General features: G+C 34.6%; 1 protein-coding gene across 2 annotated transcripts; it reads left to right on the top strand.

The window, feature by feature from the left end:
- The first annotated feature begins 3139 nt into the window (after nucleotides 1-3139).
- On the top strand, nucleotides 3140-6063 carry GLOBOSA (floral homeotic protein GLOBOSA). Of its 2 annotated transcripts, none has more exons than XM_009590612.4 (7): nucleotides 3140-3567; nucleotides 3675-3741; nucleotides 4365-4426; nucleotides 4905-4965; nucleotides 5073-5102; nucleotides 5233-5277; nucleotides 5777-6063. In XM_009590612.4, the coding sequence occupies exons 1-7, from the start codon at nucleotides 3386-3388 to the stop codon at nucleotides 5918-5920; spliced, it is 591 nt and encodes a 196-aa protein (XP_009588907.1). In that variant the 5' UTR covers nucleotides 3140-3385; the 3' UTR covers nucleotides 5921-6063. The 2 variants fall into 2 exon arrangements, with proteins under 2 accessions (XP_009588907.1, XP_009588903.1); XM_009590608.4 differs by having other exon boundaries at nucleotides 4866-4965.
- Nucleotides 6064-12959: the final 6896 nt, after the last annotated feature.

Genomic DNA, 12959 nt, shown 5'->3' with positions numbered 1-12959 from the left:
CACCTCACTGGCGAGGACGGGGAGCGTGATCTCGCCCGCAGTTAGTTCAACTGCATTGATGGCGAAGATATCATTTACCCCTGTTTCAGCTTTCTTGGCCCCAACATGCGCCGTCACGAACTTGTTCGCCATTATTTCAAATGTTTCTATGGAATAGGCCGGAAACTACGAATACCATGTCAACACCCCTCCCGTGAGGGTTTCACCGAGCTTTTTCAATAAGATGGAGGACACTTGTTCTTTAGTGAGGTGGTTGCCTTTCACTGCGGTGACGTAGTGGGTTACATGGTCCTCGGGATCAGCTGTCCCTTCATAGATTCTGAGGTATGGGGACATTTTGAAAGTTTTTGGTATGGGATGAGGAGCTGCTTCCTCCCTATATGGTTGTTCCACGAACCTGTCGGCATCTCTTTTTGGTAGAAATTTAGGGGCACCTGGTATCTTGTCTACCCGTTCTTGGTGCTCCTTCATCTGTTCTTTGAGGTCCCTATTCTCTTTTTCCATTTCTTCCATTCTCTTTAACACAACGGTGAGGTCGTTATCACATGTACTGTCAGTAGTTTTATGGACGTTACTTGAAGTAAGAGGGTTCGGTTGGTCGTCCCGTCCATTCTCATGCTTGGATGTAGGGATCCTTGAGGTTTCCACGGTCGTACACGGGGCCTTCTTGCTCATCACGCTGACCAAAGTGTCAGTTAGCCAAGCCTCCAAGAGTTTCTTCACAATGAATGGTGCTTCCTCTTCTAGAAACCTCTTTTCTGTTTGGTTTTGTTGTGCTACAGAAGGGCGTTGGCGACTTCCCTAACCTGTGGGATGTCGTGGGAATCACTTCTTCATCTTGAGTTCCGTACCCTTCATCAATGGCACTCATCAGGTTGAGTGAGAGAATCTTTGTATGCGAAAGAAAAAAGATAGCTTTATAGTATGTTAGGTTAACAAGCTATCGAATATTGCTGTTCTGAATGAAAACTGATGGTTTGACTAAAAACAAAACACAGACGGCGCCAAATTGTATAGCCCAAAAATCAAATCTAGGTTCCTATATAATAATATTTATAGAAACATAGGGTTAATCATAGTCAATATCAATATTCTATAACAGATCTAGCGTTTTTAGGATGGATATTTAATATGTAGTATCAGATAGTATTATCTTTGAGCAATAATAGAGCAATAAAGGCTTATAAATGTAAAAGGTAGCAATAAGTAATATTAAATGGCTTTTAAGTAATAAATGAGGCAAAGTTCACCCTACAAGGGTGAGATTTTCCAATATACTTTCTGACAATGATGGATGGTGATAAGCGGTTGAATATTCCAAGTGTTCTTGAATCGGGAGAGAAAGGTGAAAGAAAATAGATGTAAAGTGAGACTTTGTTTCTATTCAATAAAGAGAGAATCTTGTGCAGAGAATGTCAATGGTATTCTTTACAAAAGAGTATATCCCCTTTTCAACTACATATCTTCCTATTTATAAGAGTGCATGGGCCATAAAACCTTAGATAGTACAATAGAAAGGAATATCCATCAGAATATTCTCTAGGGAATCTAAATCTAAAACTAGCCGTTACTTGTACCGAAGACGGGTGTTGGTCCTCGTCCTCGTCTTCTGTCAAACTACCTCGACCTCGACGTCGATTTATCTTCTTCATATGACCTCGACCTTTTGGATCAGCGTCAACACGTCACAACCTTCAAAGGCTTTATCGCCGTTGACCAGGTCAAATGCATGACATGAAGTTTTTCGCCCATACGCTTATTATTCATATATTATGATATGTCTATACCACATCAATTCATTATGTATGGATGATGAGATTCCATTGATATAGAGCCAATTCCAATAGACTTATTAGAGGGTCCCATTGGCATTTTTCTCCGCTAGACTCTTTTGTAATAGCTTGATGAGCTGAACCAACAAGAGATATTATATTCTACCTTCTGCTTCCAGTCCGGCCGAGAGTGAGCTTCCCATCCAGTAGGAATTGAACCTACAAATTCGCCAATTATGAGTTGGGCGCTTTAACCATTAAGCCATGGATGCTTAGCGACATGGTGAATAACCAAATTCCAATTGAAATGAAAGTTCCTAGTCAAATTACATCATACAAATTAAAACGGAGGCCCCATATTGTGGTATGATTTCCCTTTTTTTGATAGCCAATCATATTGTTTCACGAAAATATTGGTTTAGTTACGCGTGCATGTTCGGAAGCTGATAATCACTACCCCTATTTCAAATATTTTCTGTAGGAAATTATTTTAACAGTGTATATTATGATCAGTAGCGTAGCCTATGCCAAGGGTGATCAAGTGATCACTATTCGCCGAAAAATTATACTATATATATATAAATCAAATACTACTTTATATGATTATATATTATATTTTGAACATCCCTAACATAGCCGAGTGAGGCAATACTCCAGCAGTTCAGGGTGTTCAAAGTGATATGTTGTTCATGGAATATTCAAAGTTTGCTCATTTTGTTTGCCAAAATTAAACGGAGACCATCGTGTGTATGGACTATTTGACTCTTTTTCAATCTAATTTATTTTAATAAAATAACTTTTAAAATTTAAATTTGTATAAAAACAAACAACTAATCTTAAAAGTAATTTTTTTTAATTAACAGTTTTTTCATAAATTTTATAATTTAAAAGTCAAGCTCTACAAAAATTTCTTCAATAAAATCTCTCTAAAGAGTAGAGAATACAAAACCTCTCGACTCTCTCTTTCCTTAATTTTATGCTTACTTTTATTAGTAAATTTTTTTAATGTTGTCTTTTTTATGTTAATTTTGATTTATAAAATTATAGTTCGATTACAAGTATTTTTATTGTTTAATACTAAATGTTGCATAATTTGATTTTAAAAAATTTGGCACACCATTCATCATCGATAAAAAAGTTTATTGACTTGTTTAGTGTTATGAAGACCCTTAACAATATTCCCTGCTATATAGCATGTGTAAAAATGCTACAGTTGAAAATGCTACAGTGTGTGTAAAAACAATGGTTATCATGGTTAAATGAATTAACGAAGTGAGAATATATAGTACTAACTATGGTTAATTTATTATTAAACGACATTTTTTAAAATGTGGGCGCTAAGTTCGTGATGAAGAAGGAGAATAACCGAAGGATAAGAAGGTGCGAAGAAAGGGTTAGGAGAAGGGGTAACTTAAAGTAAAGAAACAGATGGAGTTGGCATTGTCAAATGCCTTAAAACAAACCAACTTTTTCTGAAACATACGAAAGTTGATTGTCTGTCAATCCCTTAATAGATAATCTCATTCATTTCTTCTTCTCTTCTTTCTCTTCCACTAACCCTATTATATACTTAGCTTCAACTCAAGAAAAATAACAACAAGAGAAAAGAAAAAATGGGGAGAGGAAAGATAGAGATCAAAAGAATAGAGAACTCAAGCAACAGGCAAGTGACTTACTCAAAAAGAAGAAATGGGATCTTGAAAAAAGCTAAGGAAATCAGTGTTCTTTGTGATGCTCGTGTTTCTGTCATTATTTTTGCTAGTTCTGGCAAGATGCATGAGTTCTCCTCTACTTCGTATGTTCTCTTAATTAATTATCTTCCTTCCTTATTTTAATTAATTTTTCATTATCATATTCAACTTTTTTTCCTCTAAATTAAATTTGGTTTGATTATTTTTGAAGGTTGGTTGATATTTTGGATCAATATCACAAACTTACTGGAAGAAGATTGTGGGATGCTAAGCAGGAGGTAAAAATTAAACCCTTAAAAACTTAGGAAAAATAAATAAATTAGAGAAACATGTGTTTTTTTGCTAAAACAACGTTAGTTCACTTGAACACATGAAATCTTTGAACAGATCTAGAAAAAGCAAGTTGTTTTTTCCTATTTGGCTTCTTTTTTGAGGAAAAAAAGAAGGGAGTAGGGTTTTATCCTTTAACATGCAAGATCTCTCCTTTTAACTGGTTTTTGAGACATCCCTTTTAGGGAAAAGGGATGATTTTGTTGCTAGAAATATGTTAGGTATGAAACATGAATTCTATGAACAGATCTAAATATAGGCATGTACTTCCTATAGCTATATCCCTAAGCCAAATTCTTTTAAGGGGTGATGGTTTTATTCTTCTGGTCAAGAAACAGATCTGGTAAAGAAAATGAAGTCTTACCCCTTCCTTTTGTTTGCAAGTCTTTTCATACATAGTTTTTAGCAACCCCCAAAAAAAGGTGAAAGCTATATGGTTGAATTTATGTGCCTATGACACATCAAATGTTGATTGATTAGCTCCCTCTCTTTATTATAACCTGATTTCACTGTTTTTATTTTATTTTTGAGTTCTTAAGTTTTGATAAATTGGTTCTTGGATTGAAAACAGAACTTGGACAATGAAATCAACAAAGTCAAGAAAGACAATGACAACATGCAAATTGAACTCAGGTAAATTAAACATCATTAGTATGGCTTCTAACTTTTCTCTTCACTCCCTCTCCTCCCACCTATATCACAAGAAGCAAATTCATAATTTAACTTTAATATTTTTAGAATAAAACATATTATACTTCTGAAATTATGATGTTCAAACTTAATATTTGTTGAAACATTAATTATTTTTGTATATATATCTATATTCCTCATGTCGACAATATTGGGTTTATCAGTTGAATCGGCCATTAAAAATAGTTGCATCCACCTCTACCACACCCACCCACCAACCCCTCTTGACCCAATAAAAAAAAGAAAAGTATGTACCCTTGGAATAGTCGAGGTGAGCTAATTAAGCGGGCGGAAAAGAAGAAGAAGAAAAGTAGTATGAAAGAATAAATTTATTAAAAAAAATAAAATCTTTGGCTTAATGTTTATCCTTGAGTTGTTTTAGGCACCTAAAGGGGGAAGATATAACATCTTTGAACCACAGAGAGCTGATGATGTTGGAAGATGCCCTTGAAAATGGACTAACTAGTATCCGTAACAAGCAGGTAGTACTCATTCTACAACTAACTTTTCCTTTAATTTTTTGTATTAATGTGCTATTGGAATTAGTCCACACTTTGATTGCGTTCTTGTTTGTTACCTTATGATATAGAATGAGTTTCTGAGGATGATGAGGAAAAAGGTATGTCAAGCACCAATGTGCCTATATATTTTCTGTTCAAAATTTCCTTTCTTTTAACTGTTTGCTCTTAATTTACTGTTTTCAATTATATGTTCTAACCTACTGTGGTCTTTGGATGGATATTACTCAGACTCAAAGTATGGAAGAGGAGCAAGACCAACTTAATTGCCAATTGGTATGTTACTTATCACATTAATTAAATAAATAAAATTTATAGCTATTTTGATGTTCAATCGACACCAGAAAAGAGAAACGTAAACAACTGCATTGGGAGGCACAGTGTGACTTTTAAATCCTGAAAGACTATTTCAAACTTATGGAACAAAAGTTTCCAATGATAATGAACATATCAGCGGTAAACATTTTTAGCAGAAAAAATAGATAATTTTGTTTTACAGTTTATAAAATTGAAAAGAATGTTAATGTCATTTCTCAAGAACCTAAGAACCTTACCCTTAGTAAGCTAACTTTTGATTCATATATAAAGAGTACTAGTTTAGAATGATTTTGAATGAAGTGATGGAAATCCTACTTCCTTTTAATCTCAATCCGAGATGATTTTGTAGTCGTAAGATTCTTCATACACCTTAAAAAAAATTCTAATGTTTTCAAACGAAATACTTTGGTTATTTAATTTACTAATTAATGTTTGTTTGTTTTTTCACTAATGACAGCGGCAACTTGAGATAGCAAGCATGAATAGGAATATGGGAGAAATAGGGGAAGTGTTTCACCAAAGGGAGAATGAATATCAAACTCAGATTCCTTTTGCCTTCCGAGTACAGCCAATGCAGCCCAATTTGCAGGAGAGGTTCTAAAAAACCTTGATTTATTTGGTGACTTAAGACCTATTATTAATGTTGTTCGTACGGTGTGCTATCAAAAAACTTGGTGTGTAATATCTACCTTATGGGTTGAGTGACATTAATTATCTATCTATAGCCATTATATATTCTGCATATATTGAGGTGGGGAAAGAGAGAGAATAAACCAGCTCTTTCAATTCTTTTTATCAATTTGGAAAGAATTAAGTCTCACTTGTATTTTGCAAGTGTATACAATAGGATAATAATTGTTCCATTGCATTTAATAATCCATAATATGCTGCAGGTAACAACACATAGTGTAACTCTAGGGGGAGAATAAAATTTTAAGAATTAGAAGGGTGAAGGTCAATTAATTACAGTCAGAAGTTTAATGTCACGCATAGAGTACCTTATCAGTAGTGTACTATCCATAGTTAGCACTTTTTTAATATAAAAAGTAAGCTTATTAACCAATCATGAGTACAATTTCGATTGTTCCATTGATTTTCCTCTCCGAATTGTTCGACTGCATTTCGAGTTGATCTTGAGGAAAAACGTCTCTTGACCACTTCAACTTTCATAAGAAAAATATTATTTGATTTTCTTATTGTATTCTCGAGATAATCTCTTTGTGTATATCCGAATAGTTTGTGGGATTTTCGAGATCCAATATTTGACACTTTGATGCATAAGTTAGATTTCTTACGCCTGTATTCCTAAACTACTTTCTTTGGTCCGATTTAATTGATTTTTTGGTATTTGTTTTTGTGGTCCACAATATTTAATTTTCTCAGATATCAAGAAGGAATTAACTTCTTTTTCCCAAAGTTGTCTTTGAAGTAAAGAGCCTAAGAGTATTTGTTATATTCCCAATGAACAAATTAAGGTTAATATGGTTAATTTTATTGTTAATTAATGCTAAAATGTGAATTCTTTAATATGTGTGAAAGCATACAAAAAAAAAAAATTAAAGTGGATCATAGCAAGTATTTAGTTTTAGGCAAATAGTGATAGAGCTGCAATACTTGGGATCAAATTCATTTTAAGGTGCTAATTAACGTTGAGCTCTATGTTGCAGTATTTATATAATTAATCCCTAAAATATTATATTTAGAGGAATACGAAAAGGGTATCTCAAGTGTGGATACTCCGATACAAATTGTGTGAAACAAATTATTCGAACCCATTGAGCATCCATTCATTTTTAGGGTTGAGTTCTTAGTAAATACGTTCAGATCATTATTGGGACTAGGGAGATTCAGTTTTACTTCCCGATTTAAGCTATCGTCTTAATTTGCCTGGCAATAGTATTAGATAAGAATGTTATTGATTGTATTTGAAGAGTTATGGGTCTAAAAGTTACAGATTTAATTTGTGAATAAATGTAAACTTTCTTTAATTCAATGAAAAGTGTGCCAATTATATCATTTTTGGTGGGATATTAAAACAATATAGATTGGTGTAGCAAATTAAAGTTTTGTCGGAAAAATAGCCGAACAAATTAAAATGAAGTACTCCCTCCAGTTCTCTTATCGGTCACCTTAGAAAACCCATAAAAAGAACCATCAACCTTTCTTGTTTTAATTTTCACCATTAATATTAAATAACTTCTTATTAATGCCTATCACAAAACCTTAAACAAGCAATAAGGACATAGGGACAAGTTGATTTTATTATTAAAAAAGGACTATGATTCATACCCGGGGTGCCGGGTGTGGAGGGGGATACGTGGGGTTTGGCTTTGTATTATGGGAGCGAAAAGATGTCTAGGACATTCACCAGTTAACCCTACCCATATCAGTGGATTTTACCTAAATTTATTGGTCTGATGGATAAGATTACCTACCCTCGTAAGGTTTCGAGTTTAAGCTCTAAAAATAAAATAGATCTGATATGTCACGCTTTCTCTTTAATGGGATCAAGGAAAAAATAGCCTAAAAAATACTGTTGAGTATTAAGGTTTTGATGATTAACAAAGTTTGTTCAGATGAAATGCTCTAAGAACCAGGTCATCAATGTAGCTCCATAACTGCTCTAAGAACCAGCTCCTCAAGGTTGATGATTGCACGTTTTTGCAAGACATTAACTTTATCTCAAAGTTACCCAAGTCCGAGTTTATAGGAAGAGGATTGCTAAACATGATAAGGGTTGTCCAAGAAGATACGTTTCCATAAGTGAGAGACAAGAGTCCCAAGACTTGTGGAGTCCTTGGAGCAGTAGGAGTCCTATCAAACTAGAAGCTGACTACACATAGGATTCCTAAAAAGATCTCGGAGTCCATGGAATTTAAATACTATCTTTTTAGACTGCTGAGATTATCCTTTTGGCACATCAACTGAAGAACTATATTTTCTATACTCAAGTCGAGTACCAGTGTTGTGTTCTTTTTGTGTCAGTCTAGTAAATGTGTTTTAGGAAATCGAATTGTAATCAAAGTGTCATATGCAATGAGTGAGTTGGAGTGAATGTTTTGATTTTGCAAGTTAAAGTAACTTGTAAATCAAATAGTTGAAGTGGGAGAACTTGAGAGTATTGAGTTACAGATTTGTACACGATGCATTTGGCTCATTGTTCTAGTGAAGTTAAAGTTAAAATCCTGCGTGGTAGGTCGTGATTTTTGCACCTTTTGAGTCGGGTGATTTTTCACAGAAAAAATTATTGTGTTTACTTTACTGCTTATTTTACTTTACGCGTAAGGAGTAAGTAACGAACCTAATTCTTTAGTAATCCATAAAGGCAATCAAATTAACAATTGGTACTAGAGTAGGTTCTCTCACACACGGTTAACACCTAGAGAAATCTTGGAAGCAAAATAAGTGTTCCGCTTGGAATTAACAAAGGACAGTCAACTACCAGACCACCCCTGTTTAATGAAAAATACTACAGTTAGTGGAAAGTAAGAATGGAATATTTTCTAACGGCTCAGGATTATGAACTATGGACCATAGTGAACCAAGGTCCACTAACTCCTACTAAATAAAATAGGCAAAATGAAATTGTTCGCAAAGACACCTTTAAATTTGTAGCAGCAGACTTCAGAATGATGGAGAAGAATGCAAAGGTAAAGAAAATTCTTATTTGTGGACTCGGTCTTGATGAGTACAACAGGATATCAGCTTGCTCTAATGCAAAAGAGATCTGGGATACACTTCAAACTGCTCATGAAAGAACAAACCAAGTAACGAGATCAAGGATCGAATTGCTTTGAGGAACTATGAGCTTTCTCCATGAAGGAGTCTGAGCCCATCCAGGAGATGATGACTAAGTTTACTATAATAACAAATGAACTGAAATCACTTAGAAAGGTGTTTACTTCAGAAGATCTGGTTAGCAAAGTTCTAAGGATTCTTCTAGTTTCATGGGAATCAAAAGTCACAGTTATTCAAGAAGCAAAGGAGCTGGATAAGATCTCACTTGATGAGTTGGTTAGAAACTTAAAGACTCATGAGATGAGAAAGATAGAACTGCACAAGGAAGAACCAATGAGGGATAAGGCCTTGGTTCTTAAGGCATCTGAAGAAGATGAATCTGACAATTATGATCCTGACCTAGCAATGTTTGCTAAATTCAAGAAGTTCATGAGGAATTCCAAAAATACATCTAAGAGAGAGAACAATGGTAATCCTAAGCAGATCGACAAAGCCACTGATGATGGGTGCTACAAGTGTAACAATCTAGACCACATGGTCAAAGACTGCCCAATGTCGGAAATTGAGTGGAAGAAAGAAAGAGCTTAAAAGGAGAAACGGGAAAAACTGAGAGAGAAGGGTCCAAACAAAGGAAAATCCTAGGTAAAGGATTCACTAAAATAATGAAACAGGCTTTTCTAGAAGCATATGAGGACAGTTGAAGTAATAAAGAGGAAGAGAAAAAGGATGAGGCCATAAGTCTCTATGTTGTAATTGATACACATCAGACAGTGGAGACTGAACCTCCGGTACAGCTTGGAATGTACATTGGAAGGCCTCCTCTATTTGATGGACATCACTATGATGAATGGAAGATGCGTATGGAAAAGTTCCTTCAGGCCACTGACCTTGATCTATAGATAATTGTCAGTCATGGACCAATTATCCCCACCATAGTGGATAGTGAAGGAAACAAATGTAACAAGAGAGAAGAGGATTATGAGGATGAAGATCGTCAAGTAATCGAGAAAAATGCTGAAGCAAAGGACCTGCTCTATAGAAGCTTGGTAAGAAATATTCTCTACAAGGTGTCCTCTTGCATTTCTGCTCATGATATATGGAGGACCTTGGAGGTTTATTTTGGAGATGAAAACCTTGAAGTGGCGCTGATTTTGAAGAAAGCCAAACAGAAGAAGAAGTAATAAGGATGATGGCCATGAGTGATTCAAAGACTGAAGATAAAACAAATCAGGTGAGTATCTCTAACTTAAAAGAAAATATTCATGCTATGTATAAAAAACAGTTGATGGACATAATTGTAACCATGATGAGTGAGATGGACAAGACGAGTACTGGAAATGATCAGTTAATAAGAAACATTTCATGTGTTAAACTTGACCTCAAAGATCTTGAATCTGACAAAGCTGATCTTGAAGGACAGGTCAAAGACCTTAAGAACTAGGTTCTTGAGCTCACTTCTAAAAATGAGAAATCATCCGATGCACATGGTAAAGAAAAATGAGTGATCTGCAAGATAAGCTTGAAAAGGAACTAAAAGAGGTTACAGATAATCTTTGTGATGTTGAGAGTAGGAATAAAGTATTGCAAGAAAATCTAAAAAAAAACTAAATATGAACTATCTAGGCTAAGCAAATGGCATAGATCCTCGAATGCATTAAATTTGCTAAATGAAAACTGCAGCACTAACAAATTAGGAATTGGCTATAGAAAACATGCTCCTTAATTTGATCCAAAGTATGTAGGAATTTCTCATAACAAAATGTGCACTCATTGTGGGAAGGTAGGACACTTTAGAGATACTTACCTTGCCCTAATTCATGCTTAGTTTAAGAACACTTTTGGTCTTGCTAAAACTGTGAAGAAGGAAGAAGAACCAAAAGTCAAACCTTTTATCCAAACTAAGTGGATTAAGGTCAACAAGAAGACAATTGTTAATCCTCTTCCCTTCTGGGCAAGGAGAGATCTGCTTAATCCTTTTTCAAATAAAAAGAGACCCAAGCTTGTCTAGGTTCCCAAGACTAACTTATGATTTCTGGTGCAGGCTAAAGTGAGAGGGAACAATCTAGACTGGTATCTAGACAGTAGATGGTCAAGACATAAAACTGGAGAAAATAAAAACTTCCTCTCACTGACAGCCCTTCAAGGAGGGAGTGTGTCATTTAAAAATGAGAAAAAGGGCCAGATAACAGGTATTGGTAAGGTCGGTAAGTCACTCTCTCATGCTATAGAAGATGTGTATTATGTAGAAGGTCTTAAACATAATATTCTTAGTATTTCTCAAATGCGTGATAAAGAAAATGAGGCAAAATTCAATTCCAAAATCTGCACTGTCACTAAGCTTAATATTGATGAAATTGTGTTAAAAGGTAAGAGACACAACAATGTCTACAAGATATCTATTATGTCTCTTCCTCAGAATGAGCACATATGCTTTAGTGTAATGGAAGATGACCCACTGTTATGGCATAGAAATTTGGCACATGCTAGTCTATCTCAACTCAGCAAGTTGGCAGCAAAGGACTCGGTCCTTGGACTACTAAAAGTTGAGTTCACCTCAGACAAGGTATGTGATGCTTGTGTCAGGGAGAAACATGTGAGGTCATCTTTCAAATCTAAAAAGGTTGTCAGTACTACCAAACCCCTAGAACTCCTTCACATGAACCTATGTGGACCAATGAGAGTGAGGAGCAGGGGAGGCAAGAGGTATGTCTTTGTCGTTGTAGATGATTTTAGGGACTCATGGACCCTATTTCTGGCATCTAAAGATGAAACTTTTGATGTTTTCTGTGTGTTTGTCAGAATGATTCAACAAAAACTGGGCTGTGTTGTTTTAGGTATAAGAACAGACCATGGAACTTAGGGGTATCAATGGATATTCAAAAACCGATTAAACCGACCGTACCGTACCGTACCAAATCGATTTTTAGGTTTCTTTTTTAAGAAACTGTAGGTTTTTATATAAATATATAACCGCACCGATAATTAGGGTAAGTTTTTTATTTTATAAAAATAAACCGAAAAAATACTGAACCGTACCGAATAAATTTTACATGTGAAAAATATATTTATCTAGTAAGTTTAAAAATAGTAATGCATTAAATTTTTCTTTGGGCCTTGGAATTATGAAAACTATTACAAGCCAACAAGTAATTAAACTCAAAATACTAATTCCTAAAACCTATTATGCTACATCTACTTAAACTAAGTTATTTCAAGTATCTTTATTAGGAAGACACGAAGTATTCTAGCGATAATGAGTAGCAAACTACAATGTTTTGAATATGTTTCCTTTCATATAATTTAGATGTATCTTTTTGAATATTTAATCTTCTATAGACTTTATTCTTGAGTCCCAGCTTGGTTAATATCTTTCCACTCGTGTGATTTATATTTTCTTTGCCTTTGCTTGGTTTTTTTTTTACGTTGTTGTAGAATAGTTGATGGATCTATACTCAAGTTATCTTTCATTTTTTTAATTCATCCCCCTTTAAACAGTAAAAATATCTAGAGAGTTTTGCTAAGTCCTATAAAAGAACGTATGTTATTGCATTCTACTTCTATTGGTGAATTTTACATGATATTTAAAAAATACTGAAAAATAACTGAACCGTACCGATACCGAAGAGAAACTGACATGATTGGGATGGTTTCGAAAAGTCTAATTTTGGTTATACATAATAGAATAACCGAAAAATTAGTATGGTATAAATTTTATAAAATAATCGGCCGAACCGAACCATTGACACCCCTAATGGAACTGAGTTTGAAATTTCTAAATTCCTTGAGTTCTGTAGCACACATGGTATTGATCATAACTTCTCTGCACTTAGAACTCCACAACAAAATGGTATTGTAGAAAGAAAGGATAGATCCCTAGAAGACATAGGGAGGACCAAGCTGAT

This window comes from Nicotiana tomentosiformis, chromosome 8, assembly GCF_000390325.3.
Source record: "Nicotiana tomentosiformis chromosome 8, ASM39032v3, whole genome shotgun sequence".
In the NCBI taxonomy this organism is placed as follows: domain Eukaryota; kingdom Viridiplantae; phylum Streptophyta; class Magnoliopsida; order Solanales; family Solanaceae; genus Nicotiana; species Nicotiana tomentosiformis.
The sequence above is the reverse complement of the archived record's forward strand: the minus strand, read 5'-3'. Positions and strand labels throughout refer to the sequence as shown.

What these genes read in the sequence shown, in the direction of transcription:
- GLOBOSA (XM_009590608.4), top strand. Translation starts at nt 3,386, where the DNA reads ATGGGGAGAGGAAAGATAGAGATCAAAAGAATAGAGAACTCAAGCAAC. An exon ending in CATGAGTTCTCCTCTACTTC is followed by an intron (nt 3,568 to 3,674) that starts GTATGTTCTCTT and finishes TTATTTTTGAAG; the next exon opens with GTTGGTTGATATTTTGGATC. An exon ending in ACCAACTTAATTGCCAATTG is followed by an intron (nt 5,278 to 5,776) that starts GTATGTTACTTA and finishes CACTAATGACAG; the next exon opens with CGGCAACTTGAGATAGCAAG.